Consider the following 21,275-nt stretch of genomic DNA (forward strand, 5'->3'; position numbering starts at 1 on the left):
AACCAGGCCTTTTAGCTTGCTCCAGAAACCAAGCCCATCCCACTCTCCATTACTCCCTTGAGGGGACTTAGTTCCCACTACCCGCTAGACCTGGAATTTAGCTACCTAGGTATGGATTGACCTTGACAAATTTAGTTCTCATCACTGTAATGGGAAAATAACATCTGCCTAGCAAGGTTGCTCTGAAAAGACAAAGATAAGCCACATAAATGTACTTCATAGTTGCTGACAAAAAAATGCTAAATTAATGGTAGATGAATGATGTGGGATTCCCCTCTGTATGCTATGAATGTGTTCTGTTACCATTGGTTAATAAAAAAGTTGCTTTGGTCTGCAGCAGGGCAGAATAGAACTGGGGGGGGATGACTAAACTGAATGCTGGGAAAAAGTAGGTGGAGTCTGGGAGATGCCACGTATATGCAGGAGACAGACATGCTGGAACCTTGCCAGTATACCATGAGCGTCATGGTAAAATATAAAATAATAGAAATGGGAAAATTTAAGATGTAAGAGCTAACTAGAAACATGCTTAAGCTATTGGTCAAACAGTATTGCAAATAATATAGTTTCTGTGGGATTATTTTGGGTCTGGGCTGCCGGGAAGGAATGAGCAGTCTCTGCCAACAGGCAAACCATTACGGTAGAGACTATAAACCTGGTATATCTAACTGCAAGCAGTGCTGGACAACACTTGTCCTTAACCCCCCACCCTATGTTCTTCAGCCCTTGAGTCATCCCTGACATCCGAGCCTTGCCCAACCTGAGTGATACAGGCTCCAGTGAACGCCACGATCACAGCCACCACATTGACCGTCAGCTGGAACTGCAGGAACTTGGAAATGCTGTCGTAGACGTTCCGTCCCCACATCACTGCCTTCACGATGCTGGTGAAGTTGTCATCGGTCAGGATGATGTCTGATGCCTCCTTAGCCACATCTGTGCCTGCAATACCCTGAGGTGGGTGAGGAAGGCAGGCAGTGAGCTGCTAAATGGAGACCCTGTGAAACCCAGGGGTCTAAGAACATTGACCTCTAAGAAGCCGCAGAACCAGGTACAGGTGCTAGAGGGCACTAGAGCCACAACAGAAAACACTTTCCTGCTGCTCTATGGAGAAGATTCCCTAAAGTGAGCAAGAGAAGGGCCATCATCCTCTAGTACACATGGAGTTGATGTGTGGGAAGAGGTAAGCCACCGGGGCACCTGGGTCCATGGCTGCTCACTATTAGAAGAGACTATTACACAGTTGGAGTCTGACATCATCGACTGACTGCTGCCCCAGATGAGGAATTAGACATCTTTTAGAAGTCCTTTCTCCCTACCCTACCACTCCCTCAACCTTAGAATTGAAAGGGTGGGGGCAAGTCCTATCTATTCTACCTCCAAATTCCTTTGTTTTTTTACACAAACAAGACTAACGTCCATGTCTCCCCAGCACCTTTCCGAAACTGTGCACTTTGTTCTAGGAAAAGTGGTCTTGTAGCATACAATGTTCTGTCCTTGTTCAGAACCCTGTCACTGGGGACCCATGAAGGATTTTTGAATAGCTATGTCAATGGCTGGAAACTTTCTAGGCCGACAGTCCATGTCTTCACAGTAACCCTGGATTCATGTTCCAACCTGCTCTCAGGTAAGCTTTCTGCTCAAAACTTACTGACAATAATTACATTAAAAACATTAGGAATTGTAGTTTTTATCTTAAGAACTACAAATATAGAATCAGGGAAGGTAGAAACAAAGCAGAGAACTAGAAATAAATTAGGAGGTGAGCATTTCAGAATTTTAAATTTGAGTGAGAAACATGAACACTGATTTAGGATGCATTTAATCTTAAAAACAGATGTAGAAACCAAGCTAGGCTTTGAAAGGTCATCTCTTAGCTTGGTTACAGAGATGGTGTGCGCTCAGAGGGAAGACGCACCTTCATGCTCTGCTCATGTTCCCTAATGTGGCGTGTAACTAAAATGAGGCAGGGCACACTGAAGAAACGCACAGTGTCAGATCCGAGATAAGAAATAGGTCCAGCTGGTTGGTGGTGGCACAGACCTTTAACCCCAGTGCTCATGAGGCAGAGACAGGTGGATCTCTGTGAGTTCGAGGCCAGCCCAGTCTACAGAGTCAGTTCCAGAACAGTCAGGGCTACACAGAGAATCCTTGCCTTGAAAAACCGAAATAAATAAATGAAAAATAGTCCCAATCTCTCTGCAGTGTCTGATTGGGCAAGAAACCAAGAAAGCGATAAAAAGACACCCAGGGTTACATTAAAAGGACTCAGAGACACTGAAGAGGCTCCTCCTGGCTAATTAAGGGTCAGTTTGAGCATCAAGACTAAAACAAGAACAATGCATTGAAACACATCAAATATATATCCACGTTCCCTTGTTTGGGCTGAGGTGTACCTCAGTGGTAGGACATTCCTTTGATATGTTTGAGGCTGTTGGTTTAATCCCAGTACTGGGGGGAAAATCATGTGTTTGTAATAATACTTAAAAAAAAATAAAAACAAGCCATTGGTGGTAAGGAAAGGAAAAGAATCAAGAATTTAAAATGCCTTTCATGTGGGGCCTGAACCACAGAGTACGGACAGAGGTGGAGGGAAATCTCGCTTTGTGTAACTATTCAAGTTCATAATAAATAAATTGAGAATACTGTCATTTCACAATCTCCAAGGAGACATAGGACCACCAGACAGAGTGGTTTATACCTAGCGTATATGTGTACAAGTATACATAGTGTACATAGTGGTGCATCCTTGAGGATTCCGGCCCCCAGAAGGCTGAGGCAGGAGGACTGCTTCAAGTATGAGGATAGCCTTGGCTACAGACTGAGGGGAAGGCCAGACTATGTCTCAAAACCCAAAATGGGGGGGGGGGGAAGACAAAAAAACCCCAAAGAAACAAAGCAAAAACCAAAAATCAAACCAGATGTGGCAGGGCAGGACACCTTTAATCCCAGTACCTAAGACAGAAGTAGCCAGTTCCAGGCCAATCAGGTACATAGTAAGCCCCATCTCATAAGAAGTCCTTGTTATGCAAACCTGATGACTTGAGTTTGATCCTAGCATCCCACAGAGGAAGAAAACCAACTTTCCAAAGCTGTTCTCTGACCGCCAAGCCCGTATCTTGGCGGGTCCACAGACACATTCACACACAGAGGCCAGAGTGACGCAAACAAAACATAAAACCCCACTCAAATCAATGCCAAGGGCCCAAACAATATCCGCGTTACAGGAGACTGTAGGAAAAGGAACACAGTGAGCACATTCGTGCTACGGAACCATCTGTGCAGACAATAGACCCAGTTCCTTCAACACAAAACCACGAGGACTAAAGTGGAAGGGAACTGTGCGTGGCCCTGAGGCTGCCATCCTAAGAAATGCCCACTTGCAAGGGCTGGCTCCTGGGAACTTGGCTCTCAGAAAACTCTGGCCAGCATTTAATAACTGAGATGAGGTAGCTCACTCACACACAGTCGGGTGTGTCCGACCTTTTACATTGTGACAACACTGTCACCTACCAAGTTCTTACTCTAAAAGGGTGCGATGGAGTTACAACAACAACAACGAACACCACATACATCCCCTCCCCCCAATCTCATGATATGTAGAGTATGTTTTACAGTTTTGTGCTGGGCCGCATTCATGGCTATTCCCGGCTGCATGGAGCCCACAGACACTTGGCAGAATGTGCTGAAATCATCTGGCTTCCACTTCCCTTTAGGGAGTCTGGGATTTTGGTATGTGTTAGAAAGTTCCCCAAAGGCCAGTATTAGTAAGAGCTGGGGGACCTCCCTGTCAGAGGCATCATACACACTGCTGACGTGTGGCAAGTACGGAAGAATGGACCCCTAGTGGCAGGGGGAGCACAGGGAGGCTGGATGTGGGTTCCTCTGGATTCTGCCAGCATCTCTTTCTCTTGGGATCTAACTGTATCCTCAGGGGACTGGAGAGATGGCTCAGCGGTTGAGAGCACTGGCTATTCTTCCAGAGGTCCTGAGTTCAATTCCCAGCACCCACATGCTAGCTCACAACTATCTGTAACTCAAGTTCCAAGGAATCTGACACCCTGATACCAATGCACATAAAAATTAAATAAATCATTTAAAAAAAACAACTGTATCCTCAGCATACATCTATAACAAATGCAGCCATGTGTGCACAGAGTACATAGGCCAGGTTCCACATTCCTTCTTTGGGACACAGGCTGAAATCAAACCAGTGGTCCTCAAACATGAGGGCACATTAGGACCCCCAACTCCAGGCCGTCTGGTTCAGCAGACTGGGGTGATGCCTGAGAGTTGACATTTCCTTAGGTTTCCAGGTAACTGCTAGTGCATTGGAAGTTGGGATACAGTTTTAAAACTGTATCATTTTATGTGTGTGGGTGTTTTGCCTGCATAGTGGTATATGCACCACAGGTGTGCCTGGTGCCTGCCAGAGAGTGAGTCAGATCCCCTGGAACTGGAGTTACAGATTGTTGTGAATTGCTTTGTGGGTGCTAGGAATTGGGCCTTCATCCTCTGTTAGAGCAGACAGTGCTCTTTGCCAGTGAACTGTCTCTCCAGGCCCATATAGGATACACTTTGAGAGCCACTGCTGTGGATTCTGACACTCCATGGATGCTTCAGACAGCTATAATATGTGGATACTATTTGGATTCTGATTTGGACAGATAAAGCATCAAAACATTTATGAGTCAGTGGGGGAATTTAAACACTGACTAGAATTTGGCAATAGTAAGAAATTGTCATTTTTTAAAAAGATTTATTTATTTATTTACTTATTTATTTATTGTTATGCAACATTCTCCCTCCATGTGTGCCTGCAGGCCAGAAGAGGGCACCAGATCTCATTGCAGATGGCTGTGAGCCAACATATGATTGCTGGGAATTGAACTCAAGACCTCTAGAAGAGCAGCCAGTGCTCTTAACCTCTGAGCCATCTCTGCAGCCCTTGTTTTGTAACGGCGTCGAATGCAGACAGATTGTAAAAAAATATATATATATATATATATATATATATATATATATATAGCTTTAATGGAGAAATAGACTTACAGAACCACCGTTCCTGCCGAGACCAGGAAAGCAGAAGTGAGATTTATAGGTAAACATTAGCCCGAGGCGAACACGTCTCCTAAGGGGCGGGGCTTATCCCTACATTGTTTTTTTTTTTTTTAGATTTATTTATTTATTGTGTATAGTGTTCTGTCTGTGTGTATGCCGGCAGGCCAGAAGAGAGCACCAGATCTCATTACAGACGGTTGTGAGCCACCATGTGGTTGCTGGGAATTGAACTCAGGGCCTCTGGAAGAGCTCTTAACCTCTGAGTCATTTCTCCAGTCCCATCACTTTTTCTTTTAAATGAGAAATTCTATTATAATTCTTTTGTTTTGGGTTTTTTTTTTTTCGAGACAGGGTTTCTCTGTGGCTTTGGAGCCTGTCCTGGAACTAGCTCTGTAGACCAGGCTGGTCTCTAACTCACAGAGATCCGCCTGCCTCTGCCTCTCGAGTGCTGGGATTAAAGGCGTGCGCCACCATCGCCCGGCTATTATAATTCTTTACACACATTAAATTTGCATTATTTAGAGATTATTCAAATGTGATGACTACAAATGACAAGAGAATTCACCTGGATAGAGAACGTGGTCTGTGAAGAAGATGGGCCACAATCATTACTGAGGCAGAGGAGCACGCCCATGGGGGTTCATTACATGACACTAACTTCTTAGGCATGCTTTTGACATTTCTTAGAATTAAAACTGTGTTTGGTTTGTTTGTTGTTTTTTTTTTTTTGAGCTACCTAGGAGCTAGAGAAATGCTTGGTGGTTAAGAGCATGCACTGCCCTTCTAGAGGACCAGAGCTTGAATCCCAGCTCCCATACTGGGTGGCTCACAACTGTCTCTGGCCTGCATGGGCATCAGTATACTAGTGAATATGCTCACACACACACACACACACACACACACACACACACGTAACTACACAAAAAGAGCTCCATAAAGATAGGCTCTTTTCTTTCTTTTTGAGATAGTGCCTTACTGTCCAAGCTGGTCTGGAACTACCTATATAGACCAGGCTGGTCTTGAACCTGAGATCCTCCTGCTTCGACACTTCAAATGTGCATCTCCAAACCTGGCTAATATGACCCTGGCACGCACACGCATGTGCGCACACGCGCACATTCACACCTACCTCTCTAAATTCCCTTCCACTTAGATCCCAACCACAGTGGACTTGGATGAGAGTCTGGGAGCAATAAGCTCCTTGAATGTGAGGATGCACTTTGTACTCTGGGGACTTCCAAGCTTCTCTGCAGGTCAGAACCAATGGTTGTTGCGACAACCGTCAAGCCTCCATCACCTGTCGGGGACCAGCCTGGACATAAATCATTTCTTATACCAGAGTGGAGGTGTGGGAATAAATGAGGCACAGTTCACACGACAGCATCGGGAGGGAGTTGTCAGGGATTATTCAAATCCTGAAACCACATCCTCAAAATTCACCTGCGTTTATTTTCCAAATGGCTTTTATATCAAGGTAAATTAAGGGGGGCAGGTAACACAAACTTCCTGGGGGGTGGTGACTTAGGTCATTGTCCTGCCTCTGCCTGTTTTAGCATGGCTACTGAAAACACCTCTTCCCCAGGCAACCTCCTAATTTACAATAGAAGAAGCAGAATGACATTAGCATATCCCGATCACTTGGTAGGATGACTTTTACTATCAAAAATGTTTTGATAGTCAAGTCAGGTTTTGATAAAAAGTCAGGTTTTTATATCAAAGAGCCAGGTGACCATCTTCTGTGAGGCAGGTGCAAACTGCGCCTTGTAGATCGCTCAGAATTCTCTGACCACCTGACAATGTAGGAATAGGCCCTACAATCACCACCGCCAAAAAACCCTCAAACCAAACCAAACCAAACCTCAAACACTTCAGCACCCATTGACCTTACTGAAGCAAGATGTCTCTTTGGGAGGTTTGAGTTATAAAAGAACTTGCCACAAGGTTCTAATACTCATGGGCTTGCATGTGCAGAGTATGCACTGAACATGCTCTGTGTGGAAGCCGAATCTCCCGTGATTTGCACAGGCAAACAGCACCACAGTGCTCTTGTTTCCCCGGGTGAGGCACTTTGTGATGTCCCCGATGGCCGCCATGTGTTTTCCACACACATTGTTGGCCACGTAGGTAGGAGAGATGGAGGCAGGAAGAAGGGTGCAGGCAGGATGTGAAGGAATAGGAGGCAGAAGCCTGTCCTGGCTCCTGATGGGTCACCCTGGGGAGCTTACCATGGCGAAGCCAACATCTGCTTTCTTTAGAGCAGGTCCATCATTTGTCCCATCACCGGTGACAGCCACGACCTGTCGCTGTTCCCCAACCGTGCTGTCAATGATACCTGGGAAAAAGAGACACACACAGCAGTCAACACACACACACACACACACACACACACACACACACACACACACACACACACACGCAGCCTGAGGTTGTGGCGGTTTGAAAGAAAGTGGCCCCCAAAGGGAGTGGCACAATTAGGAGGTGGGACCTTGTTGGAGGAAGTGTGTCACTGTGGGGGTGGGCTTTTAGGTTTCCTATGTTCAAGCTACTCCCAGCATCAGACACCACTTTCAGTTACCTGCAAGATGTAGGCTCCCTCTGGCTACTCCAGGCTACCTCTCCAGCACCATGTCTGCCTGCATGCCATCATGTCCCACCATGATGATAATGGACTGAACCTCTGAACTGTAAGCGAGCCACCATAATTTTTTTTTTTCATAAGAGTGTATGTGGTCATGATGTCTCTTCACAGCACTGGAAACTCTCAGGACAGAGGTCATGTGGCAAGTACTGTTTCCTATGAAAGGGACACTTTCGGTCTCCTCCCCCATCTCTATCATTCCACCTCTACTCTTTCTCTACTGCCGGGTCTACAGTAACCATCCAAGGGCAATTGATTCACCAAGGTCACCTCGAGCTGAGAAAGGCAGTCTTCATCCAGAGCCTTACACAGCAGCTAGGTTGTTGGGAAAGCATGAGATGGCTTTGAAGACAGACATCTGGGTTTCAGTGTACCACCTCACCCTACTAGCGAGGGACTGACATCCCTGCCCCCCAGCTCTAGACAGCTGTGATGGTCCATCCCTGAACCTCAGTATCTGGGCAGCAAAGACAGAAGGATTAGGAGTTCTCGGTCATCTTCAGCTATATAGGGAGTTTGAGGCCAGTCTGGGTTACATGAAAACCTGTCTCAACAACCTCCTGCCTTGTCCCCAGATGGTGGCCGCCAGGGGAAATCACAAAATGCCTCACCCGAGAAAACAAGAGCCCTGTGGTGGTGTTTGTCTGTGTGAATCACAGGGGATTCGCCTTCCACATAGAGCATGTTCAGTGCATGCTCTTCACATGTGAGCCCATGAGTACCAGAGTCTCTTAGTCGGTGCTTTTATAAGTCAAATATCCCAAAGTCGGGTGTGGTGGCGCACGCCTTTAATCCCAGCACTCGTGAGGCAGAGGCAGGCGGATCTCTGTGAGTTTGAGGCCAGCCTGGTCTACAGAGCTAGTTCCAGGACAGCCAGGGCTGCTACACAGAGAAACCCTGTCTCAAAAAACTAACTAACTAACTAACTAACTAACTAACTAACTAACTAACTAACTAACACAAAAGTCAAATATTACAAAGAGGTATCTTGGTTTAGACAATGATAACAACAACAAAGAAAGAACCCCCACCCCCCCAAACTCTACTAAAATTCCAAACCAAAAATCTCAACTCTATTGTATCACATACTTGCCAGGGGCTCAGACATTTGCTAAATTCAATGTTTACCTTTTAGCCTGGAACCTCTCCTGGGACTGCCTTCCTGGGGACAGGAGAGAACTTTGACTAAAGTCTCTTTTTGTTTGAGACAAGGTCCTACAGTTCAGGCTAGCCTCAAACTCACTGTGTAGCCAAAGATGACCTTAAACTTTGGATCCTTCTGACTCCAACTCCTATAAGTGTACATCTCTATGTCTAACTCTTCAATAGGTAAGCCTTTCTGTTCTTTTTTGGGGGGTGTAGGGGTGTTGGGAATTGAACTCAGGGCCTTGGACATCCTAAGCAAGTTTTCTGCTACTGGCCACATCTCCAGCATGGCCAAGGATGGCTCTTTATCTGTCTTTCCCTTGGACTGCCAGCATCTATGGCAAGCACATGCACAGGCTGACCTCACCTTTCACCAGGGTGTGCTTGTCCGTGGGGGATGATCGTGCCAGCACCCGAAGCTTGGGCCAGATCTTATCCAGCTTCTCTTGTTCCACCTGCCAATACCAGAGGCACCTGGATCAGTCACACTCAGAGCCGCTGCTCAGTGAAGTCTTACCCCTTCACATCCTCCCAGCTTCCAAGAGTGCCAGAACTTCATAGTCCTGGAGGAACCCTTAGTTCCTGGCCTCTGGGGAGATGGAACAACCAATATGGCTTCACTGATGGCTGACCATGCAGGCCCTTTTTTCCTTTTCCCTTCCAACTTCCTTTCTGGGATCCCAATCCTTATTTCTTAGTCCATTATAGGAGGAGGTCAGGGTTAACAGCTTGCTCAGGGGCTTCCAAGGAGCTGCTGGGGTCTTAGGTATGAGTCCTTGTAGACCTGGAAGTTTGAATCTATTCCATTCCCGAACTGAATCCAAGCACAAGCCTGTGCCACCCACAGCCACAGGGCACTGACACTGGAGGGGTAGGGTGGGGGGAAAGCAGCACAAAGATCATTCTATGAGTTTAAAAGCAGAAAGATAATGAAGTTAGTGACTCTGCACCCACAGGTAATTGAATGGAGATGAGACAACTCACCACTCACCACCCACGCAGCTGTGGTGGGAAGGGCTGTTTCACTATGACTAGACTCCAGTTTAGAAGCCACCCACTTGCTCCCACTAGCCCCAGACACTGCACACTAGAACCAGCCATTCCCTTGTAAGTGGCGGCCTGGCTGCTCCCTCTGGGGGCCTACCTCGCCCTTCTCATTGCGGATAAGCCTGTTGAATTCTTTGCCTTCTAAGCACAAGAAGTCATCTCCGGGGGTCAGAATGCCACATTTGGTGGCAATGGCCCGTGCCGTGTTGACGTTATCACCTGTCACCATTCTGACAGTAATGCCAGCCCGTCTGCATTTGCTAATTGCTTTTGGTACCTGAGCAGAGTGAAGAAAAAAGAAAAGTGGTCATGAGATTGAAGATGAATGGCCCACTACCCTGGCCCAGCTCTCGCTTCCCTGAAGACAGGACAGAGGCAATGGCCGGTCACTGTTACAGTGCTCAGTACCCCCTTGCTTCTGTCCATCCCACAGTGGGCATTTAAAATTCACTCATGATCTCAGGTTGAAGGGGAATTTGCTTTGGGAGCCAGATGTGAACACTTGTGCCTCCCTATCCTCCAGGCTCCCTGGTGATGTGGCCAACTGTTCTTCCCTGAAACAGTTTGAACTACTCTCTGCCCACCTGGTCCAGGCTCCAATTCACGAGTGTAGTGGCGCTTCATTTGTATTTTAATAAATAAAGCTTGCCTGAAGATCAGAGAGCAAAAGAGCTCTACTGGTCAGCCTTACAGACCAGGCAGTGGTAACACACACCTTTAATCCCAGTAGCCACACTACTTGCATAGAAACAAAAAACACCACTACACTCCTGCTGGGGACCCCCACTGTCTAGAGACCTGCAGGGCTCCAGGCACAGGGCTCCCGCTGCAACCTGGACAGGCCCCCCAAGGCTGGGTTCCCAGCACCACGACAGGCTCTGAAGTAGATGCCAGGACAGCCAGCCCCAGGAACAATGTGTGGGAAGGACAGCTGCAGAGCCCGGTGCTGTCAGAGTACGCGTCCACCGAGATGAGCCTTCATGCCCTCCAAGTGCACCAGCTCCACAAGGGCAGACCCAGGCTGAGCCCGAGAGACATGTGTGGCACCGCCAGGAAAGTAATGAGAGTGGAGAGAGTGCCCCTGAAGAGCGGGGAGAGGACACTCAGGGCTCCCAACCTATCCCCTGGTCTGCCAGCTATCCCTGTGCTACGCCCCAGCCTGGAGCACCCGAGACCACTGCCCTGTATGGGGGATTCCAGAGGTGCTATGGGGGCATCACAGATCCTGGCGCAGAGCCCTAGGCTCCCTTTCACTTCACCAGGCTGCCCCTGGGAAGATGGGCAGCTAGCATCAAGACATCCGGAGCCCATGCAGAGGAGGGCTCAGAGGACGAGCTGCCCCCCTTAAGTGCACAAGATATAGACAAGGCAGAAGAGGGTCCTCATGCTCCAAGATGGAGGCAACACTGCCCTGCCAACCATCTGCCTGCCATAGGAAGGCTTCTCGGAGTGTTGCCTGGCTCCCCTCACACTATCTTCTGACACTCAGATGGGAGGTCTCTAAATTGCAGGAACAGGATGAAAATTCTGTACTACCCTCTTCAACTTTTAGGATGGGCACTTGGGAGTTTGGAGCTTTCCTGGGCCCTTCTGCTGCTCTTGTACTCCCACCACCTGCACGAGGGACTGGCAGGGCAGGGCTGTGACCTCAGTCAGCTCTATCCCAGTAGGAGAGCTCTGCCCTGCAACCCTCACTTCCCTAAAGGAAGGTGAAGGCGAAGGACTCACCCCAGCCTAGGGCTTTGACATTGCACGCTGGGATTCAGCTCCTACCCTTCCCCCAAGCTCCCTTCCCCAGCTCTGCTCGACTGTGGAAGGTAAGCCAATGCAGAAGTGGTGGACTCTGCTGTCCCAGTCAACAGCAGAACAGGTGGGCAAACCCTATACAGCTTGATGACCCTTAATAAAGAAAGGAATTCGAAAAAAATGCCACTACACACTCATTGTAGCAGCAGGATACCGTCACCATCTTGGCCTTGACAAGAACTAGTCCATCTGAGTTTTTTGGCCTTTTTGAATCCCTCATGCCTAGAACAGTGTTCTGCACACAGAGATTGCCCAAAAAGACTATGTCGCTGAAAGAAAGTGGCAAAAGAGTAAGATGCCTTCTATTTAATTATGCCCCTGACTATTCCCAAGTACCAAGTAAGAAATCCAATAAATCGCCACTGCCTGCCCCTCAGATAGCACGGACCCTAGGGAAGCTGCCTTCTACTGCCTTGGCATTCCACAGTGGATGCGGGAAGCAGGTATCCGAGAGTTGTCTGTCTTTGGAAGTGACAAGTGGTTAGGCAAATCTGCCCCTGCCTTCTGTGACTCCAAGGGAGCTCCTTAGCTTACGCTGCATCTGTACCCTGACCGGTGATCTCTGTGTTCTTGCCCTTTTTCTTACCTCTGGGCGCACAGGGTCCTCAATGCCCACCACGGCAATGCAAGTCAGCTCAGTGAGGATTTCATTCTCATTGTCCCATGAGGGCTCCGCGTCATCGAAATCTCGGTAAGCTATGCAGATAGTCCGGAGTCCTTCATTGGCCATGGGCTCAATGACGTTGTGTGCCATATCGTCTCTGTCCTTACTTCTAAATGCAGTGGTTTCGCCGTTCTTGTCCAGGATTCGATTACACCTGGGGAGATGCACAGTCAGAAATCAGTGTCTGCCAGCCCACTTGACGTGCTCCAGCAACCACAGGCACTATGGTGATTCTGGACTATTCCTAGAGACACATCTTTCATCTGTCACCCAGTTGAGTCTCTCTCTCTCTCTCTCTCTCTCTCTCTCTCTCTCTCTCTCTCTCTCTCTCTCTCTCTCCTTTTCCCCCACCTTTCTCCACACTACATGAGTGAAGATTCTCATGTAGCTCAGGCTAGCCTCAAACTTGCTATATGGATTGACCTCGAGCTTCTGAACAGGGTCTCCCATCCTGACTTTACTGGAACTTGCTATGCAGACCAGGCTGGTTTTGAACTCACAGATATCCTTCTGCCTCTGCCTCCTGAGTGCTGGGATTAAAGGCAGGCAAAATCACGCCCAGCCATTCATTCATTCATTCATTTATTTATTTTGTTGTTTTGTTTTTGAGACAGAGAACCTTAAATATGACCCTGAACTAGTAACCCTCCTGCCTTAGCCTCCCTAGTTTTTGGGTCACAGGTGTGTATCACCCCTGCTGGCTATATACTTATTGGGTTGGTTGTAACAACCGCTAGGTAGCTTAGCTACTTGTATACTTAGTATACAAGTGTAATCGGAATTAAGAACGAGAGAGAGAGGCACAGAGAAGCAGCTCTTAGTGTGTGCAAGGCTTCTTACGCTCACCGACTCCTTCAAGCCCAGTGAGATGGGGAACATTCTGACCACCTCCATGAACTCACTAGGAGACTGCTCCAGGTGAATGCTGGCTGTGGCACTGTTAGCTGTTCTCTCTATCAGCAAGCTTTGCAACTTCACTGAGCATATTTTCTCATCTGCAAAATGGGTCAAAATAGTACCCGCCTTGCTGAGCCGCGAGAATTAAATAAAAGGAGTCCGCAAGGTTTTTAAAAGCCAAGCCTGTCCTGAGGAAAAGCTCAAATGTCACAACCTGGTTGGAGGGTCATTCATCCTTCAGACCTTCCTAAGGGGGGTCTCAAAGGGGAAAGTAGGGGGAGGGGCTCACTTGCGCAGCATTATCTCAGAGGCGCCTTTGCTGAACATGCGGAAGCCCCCTCCTGGCTTCCTGATGATGGTGCTCATGGACTTGCGCACTGAGTTGAAGGTGTACACTTTGAAGAGCTTCTCCTCGGGCACCTCATTGCGAACTGCTTGGTAATCATGCTTCAGATCTGTGACAAAGCCCAGCAGGGCACACTCTGTCTTGTTGCCTACCTGCCGGGGTATGCCTCCCTCCTTTTCTGGAGGCTGAGAGAGAAAAGAAAAACAGAAACAAAAACAAGCATGGAACTAATGAGTAGATATCTGGACCAGAAAGAGGACCTGGGCAGGCATACCTGTGCCACAGGGGAGGCAGCAGTTGTTTTTGTAACCCTGACTTACAGCCATAGAGGTATTGGGCTCTTATAGTTGCTCTATGGTAATGAGGTGTCTCACTGCTGTGGGTCTTATACCCTGTGAAGATTTGTCACTTGTATTGGCTTAATAAAATGCTGATTGGTCAGTAGCCACACAGGAAGTTTAGGTGGGGCAACCAGGCAGGAAGTATAGACAGGGTGACCAGAAGAGAAAAATTCTGGGAAGAGAGAAGGCTCAGTCTGAAATCATCACCCAGACACAGAGGAAGCAAGATGAGAATGCCTTGCTGATAAAAGGTACCAAGCCATGTGGCTAAACACAGACAAGAATTATGGGTTAGTGTAAGATGTAAGAATTCGTTAATAAGAAAGCCTGAGCTAATAGGCCAACCAGTTTATAATTAATGTAGGCCTCTGTGCGTTTCTTTGGGAATGAATGGCTGTAGGACCGGGTGGGACAGAAACCTCTGACAACACCTCACCCTCTGGAAGTCTTATTCAAATGTTCTCTCTCTGTTTCTGGAAAGTGAGTAATTAATTCTGGACAAGTGCCAGTCTGCAGTGGGCATGAGGTTCCTTCCTGGAGTCACTGCCATAGGTTTGTGATGCACACATTTGGCCAAGAGTAAGAAACAGAATGTGGAATGGCAGTCAGATGGAATATAATAAAGATGTGGTGATCTGAGTGGCAAAGGCTCCAAGAGGCTGACAGATTGGGACACTTGGTCCTCAGCTGGCAAAATCGTTGGGAAAGATTAGACGGGGAGGCCTTATTGGAGGAAGTGTGTATCTAGGGGCTTTCAAAACCTGATATCATCCCCAGTGTGCTCTCTGCCTCCTGTATGTGGACTGAGATGTGAGCCTTCAGCTACTGCTCCCATGCTCTGCTTGCTGCCATGTTCCCTGCCATGGTAGTCATGGGCTCAAACCCTCAGAAACTGTAAGCCCCCAATAAACTCTTCTATAAGTTGCCTTGGTCATGGTGTTTACCACAACCATAGAAAAGGAACTAGGACAGAAGAGTTTTCTCTGGAAAAACTAATATTGGCCCCCTGTCACCTATTCCAGGTCCCCAGGCAATGGGAAAGCTTACCAGAATCTTAGAAGTATAAGCACTGTTAATAGAAATGCCATTGACCAAGAGGTCCAGAACCTTGGGTGGTAAGGCGTCAGGGCTCGGGATCTGGCGGTAATGAGTGTTCCCAATGTAAGCCTGTACCACTGTCATGCGGTTCATGGTCAGTGTTCCTGTCTTATCAGAGCAAATGGCTGTGGCGTTGCCCATTGTCTCACAAGCATCCAAGTGCCGTACCAAGTTGTTGTCCTTCATCATTTTCTACAAAAGAGAAGGGAAAGAAGTTGACAGAGGACCAGCAGAGCTCTCCAAAGCATCGGTCAAAGGCTAAGTCCGAGCTAACAGACCTCTCACTTTGTGCCCTAGCCATACACAAAAAATGCATGGTACTGTTTTGTGAGGCTTTGAGATTCTACTGGTCTGATTAAACAACTAACTGAACAGTCATTTCCTAGAGTGAGAGACTTCCACCTAACGTGTGTGAAGGACAGAAGAGCTTATCCTTTGACTGAGGGCACATGGGCCCCTCCCTTTCCGTCTCTGTCTCACCTTCACAGAGTAGGCCAGTGAGATGGTGACAGCCAGCGGCAGGCCCTCAGGCACAGCCACGACTAAGACAGTGACGCCGATGATGAAGAACTTGACGAAATACTGGATGTAGACGGGAGTACACTCGGGTAGCCATGCTCTGCGCTGTATCACGAAATTGTCAACCACAAAGTATAGAATCAAGATGATAACCGTGAGCGCAGACATGATCAGACCTGTCCAGGGCAACAAGGCACGTGAGCAGGGGTTAGCCGCTGTATCCTTTCAATGTTTTTTTTTTTAAACTTTCTTTTTGTTTATTCTTTGTGTCTTTCATATTATGCCCCCGGATCCCACCCCATCCCCAATAAAATTTAAGAGAAAAAAATTTAAAAAAAGGGAGAAAGGGAAAAATGTCATTATGGAAGCTGCAGTGTGACACAGTGAGTCACACAGTAAACATTTATCCATCCATCTTTGCATGCAGGTGTTCACTGCAAAGAATCATTGCTCTGGTCCAAGGCCCCTATTCTCTGCTACACCATTAATGTTGGACCCTCCCTGGGACTATCTCTGGGCATCCTGTTGCTTGCTTGAGTCATGGAGATCCCGCAGCCCTGGGTCCACAGGATCACACCCCCTCCCCCCCCCCCCCCCCCCCCGTCTCAGCAGATCACAGATGGGGTAGATGTTGTGCTGGGCCATCACATAGCTCTGAGTAGCTAAAGGGTTGGCCAGCCCACCAGCCTTCCCCTGTCTTCGCTCCCAGGGTGAGCTCTCCAGCTGGGCCCTGGCTAGTTCACCCTTTGTAGTGATGAGCAAGGGGCGGGGCCAGTTCTCCCATTTTCACATCTTCAGGGGCGGTTCTTCCACACCTGCACCTTCAGGGCCAGCTCTACTGTGTTGTCCAGTTGAGATGGAGGGGCCACTCTCCCGAGTGCTGCAACTGATGGGGGCAGGGACAGCTCTCCTGCTCTTAGGAACTTAAGGCCAGCTCTTCCACCTTCCTCAGGCATGGGTGGGCAGGGAGGGGAGGGCGTCTCTCTCCAGCCCATGTTACCACATGACAGATGAGTAATGTGGTCTCCCATGCTCACAGCTTCAGGGCTGGCTCACCTACACCTTCGCTGACAGGGCCAACTTTACTGTGCTGCCCAGGCGAGGTACAGGGTCTACTTTCCCCAGTGCTGGAGCTGGTAACGGGGAGGGTCAGCTTGCCTGTCTGTTGTGGGGAAATAAGGGGGTGCATCTGCTCCCCCGCACCACAAACACATGACAGACAAGTAGTGGGGACAGCTCTCCCATGCTCACGACTTCAGGGCTGGTTCACCCACATCTCCACCAACAGGGTTGGCTCTACTGTGCTGCCCAGTTAAGGTGCAGGGCCTGCTCTTCCAAGTATTACAGCTGGTGCTTCTATAGTTTTTAAAATCATAGATTTAAAAAGTTATATTAAAATCTTATCCCCACTCTCTGTTGCTTGTGGACAATGATAGAGGTTGTGGGTCGTGTGTGTGTGTGTGTGTGTGTGTGTTAACAAAACTAAGGCTCTAAAACAGTGGTTCCAGGATATACATGCTGTTCTCAGCATGCCACCAACCTGACTCATACCCTTGGATTAGTTAAGCCTCTATGGGTTGACTTCCTCATTTAAACTCTTCATTCATAAATAAGAGGTGGCATACACCTATAATCTCGGCTCTTGGGAAACTGAGACAGGAAAATCATGAGGTCAGGTCAGCTTGATCTACAAAAACCTCCCAAACCCAACCAAACAAAAAAAGGGGAGCAGAGCCTGCTAGTGGACTTCCTCCTAATAGACGTTGCTTATTATAAGGCCAAATCCTACAGCCTGAAGGGATCAGGTGACACGTCATCACAGAGACCCAGCTCCTACCCCACCCCGGGCAGGGAATGGAGAAGCAGACGTCCGTGACTTGAGCACGCTCAGTTATGGCACCTGGCTCTTCATCAAGCATGCCACAATAAACTAAGCTGCATAGTGTCAAACTTCCTGCCATGACCTCTAAACTTGGAAGATTGCCTTTTTTCCTTTGTTCAGAGATTCTGTCTAAAGCTCTTTCTCTCACTGGATCATGGCCTTGAGGACCTTTCTCCTAATAAACTGCACTTCTAAAGGGACTGTGAATCAGCTACAGGTGTGGACTGGCCACCGCTTCATTAGCACCCCTGATACATTAACAAGGTGGTCGTGATTGCATGCCATGGTTTCCCGAGCAGCAAATGCAACTGTCCACTTAGCGGTGTTCTGACTTTGACACTCCTGCCGCTGCTCTGTGTGTGTCTCACGCCCTGGTCACAGGATGTCCTCACAGTGCTAGCGTCTCACCTACACGACTTTTCCTAGCGTAGCTCATCAAGAAGACGACAAGGACAGCAACAACTTACACAGTGCCTGCCACAGACCAGCCAAGCCTTAATAACCACTTCACAACAGCCCTAGGACATAGATTACTATGTTCGCTCCTGTTTCAAAGAAGACAAAGCCAGGGGCCAGTGAAGGAAGCTTCTGATCTAGCACACTGGTAGGGCAGCCAGCCTGATTTGCCCGAGACTCAATTTTTGGTACTTACGGTGAGAAAACTGAGAAAGTTTCAAGCACCTGGGATAGCTGGGGGGTGGGGACCAGTGGCTATCCTGAGGGCTAAGGATCAATATGTGCCCACAAGTGGCACAGCATTTGGGAAACAGCCTGACGCTTCAGGGGTCTCACGGCGAGGCCATGGGGATGGCAGCAGTGAAGGTAGATTAGCTTGGCTTTGGCTTGAGTAAGGCAAGGACCAGGGTAAGAAAGCAAGGCATCTGTGGTACAAAATTTAGAAATGCTCTGTTGTAGAACTCCTTCAGCCAATAGCTTTTAAGATACTGGCCCACTTTGGGCATGGGTTAAGGAATCTAGTTAATGTTTCTGACCTAGGTACTGAACAGGGGGCTTTTGCACCCACAGCTCAGCTCATTGAGTCTAAACAGAAGACTTCAAAGTAGTCAGAATGAGCAAAGTGCTGGATTGAAACACATTGGCTAGGTCCATACATCCCCACCAGAACTTTCTGGAATACTTAAAATGCTCTCACTTGGTGCTGTCCAGTAAGACAGCTACTGGACACGTGTGGTTAGCGAATGTTTAAAATGCAGCAGACGGTGGCTGCTGCTGTGTCTATCATAGATTCTTGCAGACTCTCGGGCTCTGCCATTGACTTTCTGAAGGTAGCCTGCACTTCGGCAAGGACCTCTGGAGATCTGTGCCCAGAGAAGCATGCTGAGTATGGTTAGCAGAAGTCCGAGGACCAGACCTTGAGGGACACTGCACAAAGGAGTCATCCTTTTGTCCCCCTTCCTGCTGCCCCCCTTAGCCAGCAGGAAAGTGTTGGGGTGGGTGATGGAGAAATCATTTGCCACCCTAGCTTTAGGACCCTTCTTCTAAATAGTCTCTCTAATTGGTCTTCCTTGTTCTCCACTCTTTACTGTGTATTTATTGCTCCATGCTGGGCCCATGGGATTATGGGACAGGTGAGAGTTCTTAACTTCCTTCTTGCTAGCATGACCTTCCCCTGCTGTTTGGATGAGAGAGCGCTCGAGGCTATTAACCTTTATACATAGGAAAGACCTCTCCCAAAGCACAAGGAGTGGCCAGAGGTACAACTATGTAGACCCCAGGAGCCACCCCGAAGTGCCAGTGTCTTTCTGCCAGTCCTGTTTGGTGTAATGGGAAGACGATTGGAGTGGCTGGCACACAGGGCAGGTCTTCCAATCTACAAGTGGAGGCAGGCCTAGCTACTCACCCGCCTTCCCGATCTGCACGGCCAGGCGCGTGAGCTTGCCCTGCAGCACTGACTTCTCCTTCTTGGGCACCCTGCTTATCTTCTTCTCCTTTTCCTCGCTGTCGATGCCCTCCTGGCTGTTGAGTGGCTGGATTTCCAAGGCCACGCCATCTTGGGTCTTTGCTAGGGTAGACACACGAATGGAACGGGTGAGCGGCAAGAATGTCATAGTAAGTGGCAGGCAGGTGGAAGGTAAGATGTCCCTCGGGCCGCTGACCTCGGTTCTGACCATTCCTGACTAGTGCCAGACTCCACTCACTTGGGCCTTTGGGGCAAATCTAACAACTGGAGATTGAGGATGCCTTTCAGGTCTGGATTTCTTCTTCATGACAACTTCCTGGCACCCCTCGGAGTCATGTGCCAGGTTTATAACAACAAGGGGATTAATCACACCACTAAGGCCATCACCAAAAGCATCCGTTCTGGAACTCAGAGCTTAGAACAGTGAAGGTTTACTGTAGAGAGGGACCAAAGGGAAAGAAAGCCTAGTAGATGTTAGCATATAAGGGCCCTAGTCTATTCTGTTAAGAGTCCCCCTCCTCCCAATCAGGGAAGAAACACAGACCCTCCCCTCAAGACCAAAGCAATTCTTCAACTGCTTCTTACATAAGTTGAAGGACAAAGGAATGAAGTGGGCAACACAGCAGGACCTGAGCTGAGTATTCTCGGGTAAGAAAAGAAGCTGCCTAAAGACTTAGAATGAGGGGAAAGAGAGAGATGCACAGACAGGAAACCCATTTATTTCCCTTTCAGAAGAAGAATAAAGAGACTTGAAATCCAAGTTTTTTCTGCTTAAGCCCTGGTGCTCTGCTATGGTGCCTTTATTTCTAAAGAGTACTATGATGTGTGTAACAAGGATTAAAAAAAAAAAACTTTAGGAACTATGTCAAGACTACTTGCTGGTCCCCAACATTCCTCCAACATCACCACTTGCTTAGGAAGTCCCTCTTGAGATACAGTCTTTCCTGTCTGATGCACAAACAAGACAGAGATGGGATGTAGACACAGCCACCAAGAGAAACACAAACCATATCGGGAGGAACAAAACAGACTGTGGCGAGAACAAAGAAAGAAGTGGGCAGAGAGGCAGAGAGAAAAGTCTCTCTACAGAGCCTCTGAGCAGACGAGCAGAGAAGAAAAACAGACCAGAAGACACTGGTGAGCCAGCTAGCAGAGGAGGGTGCAGGAACTGCCCGGCCAATGTCCTCCACCACGACTTCCAGCCCAGAAACTGCCGGTGTGGACAGCGAAGAAGAGCTCAGCACTCTGGGAAGAACAGATCCGTGTCCCACACCCGGATAATTCTGGACATGTGCTTCCTCAAGCCAACAGCAGAGGGTGCTGCTGTCCTGCCTTGAGCCCACCCCCGGGTCTCTGCACCGTCCTCAGGATGAGGCCCTGGGCCACAGCAGCAGGTAACAGATTATGGAGAGGGAGGGAGACAGATGGCCTGGGAAGGTCTGGTTTGCGTGTGGGCAGATAGAGATGGCATATGAGTGGGTGGAGAGGTTACCTTTGTTGCGATTTTCAGAGACTCCTTGTTTTTTACCTGTTTGAACAAGAAAGAAAAAAGTGGGGTGGAGACCCAAAGTGACCACCAGTAAGAGATGACCAGATTTGCGTTTTGCTGGTTCTCTCCCAGCACAGAAGGCCCACAGCGAAGGAGGTGGCTGTAGGGCAGGGAGATACACGTGAAGGAAGCTCACGCTCATTCATCCTTCCTATGGGTTCTAAGGAATCCTTGGATTGGACTGGAGCTGAGTGTTCAGACAAGGGTACACATGGTCACGCCTGAGCTTCTCCTGCTGCTAGGTTTGAGTCAAAACTCTTGAGAAAATTGGGGTGGGAGTTGGGAAGAGAGAGGCAGGAAATGTTTCGGCTTGTGGAAAGGCCCTAAAAGGCGTCCCTTGGTCAATGCAATAGCACCAGG

At 48.4% G+C, this 21,275-nt stretch overlaps 1 protein-coding gene across 5 annotated transcripts in view; it reads right to left on the reverse strand.

The window, feature by feature from the left end:
* Positions 1 to 21,275, reverse strand: part of Atp2b4 (ATPase plasma membrane Ca2+ transporting 4) — a 108,189-nt gene that overhangs the window by 16,550 nt on the left and 70,364 nt on the right. For 3 of the 5 annotated variants that reach the window (XM_075988005.1, XM_075988010.1, XM_075988007.1), the window contains exons 7-16: positions 20,859 to 20,894; positions 19,307 to 19,468; positions 15,525 to 15,739; positions 14,994 to 15,236; positions 13,549 to 13,790; positions 12,285 to 12,516; positions 9,990 to 10,169; positions 9,213 to 9,300; positions 7,287 to 7,393; positions 761 to 952 (exon numbers count right to left, since the gene is read on the reverse strand). In XM_075988005.1, the coding sequence (XP_075844120.1) occupies positions 761 to 952; positions 7,287 to 7,393; positions 9,213 to 9,300; positions 9,990 to 10,169; positions 12,285 to 12,516; positions 13,549 to 13,790; positions 14,994 to 15,236; positions 15,525 to 15,739; positions 19,307 to 19,468; positions 20,859 to 20,894 (1,697 nt within the window). The remainder of the gene's footprint in view (positions 1 to 760; positions 953 to 7,286; positions 7,394 to 9,212; positions 9,301 to 9,989; positions 10,170 to 12,284; positions 12,517 to 13,548; positions 13,791 to 14,993; positions 15,237 to 15,524; positions 15,740 to 19,306; positions 19,469 to 20,858; positions 20,895 to 21,275) is intronic. The other 2 variants (XM_075988006.1, XM_075988009.1) reach the window with 1 other exon arrangement.

This window comes from Microtus pennsylvanicus, chromosome 10 (assembly GCF_037038515.1).
Source record: "Microtus pennsylvanicus isolate mMicPen1 chromosome 10, mMicPen1.hap1, whole genome shotgun sequence".
NCBI lineage: Eukaryota > Metazoa > Chordata > Mammalia > Rodentia > Cricetidae > Microtus > Microtus pennsylvanicus.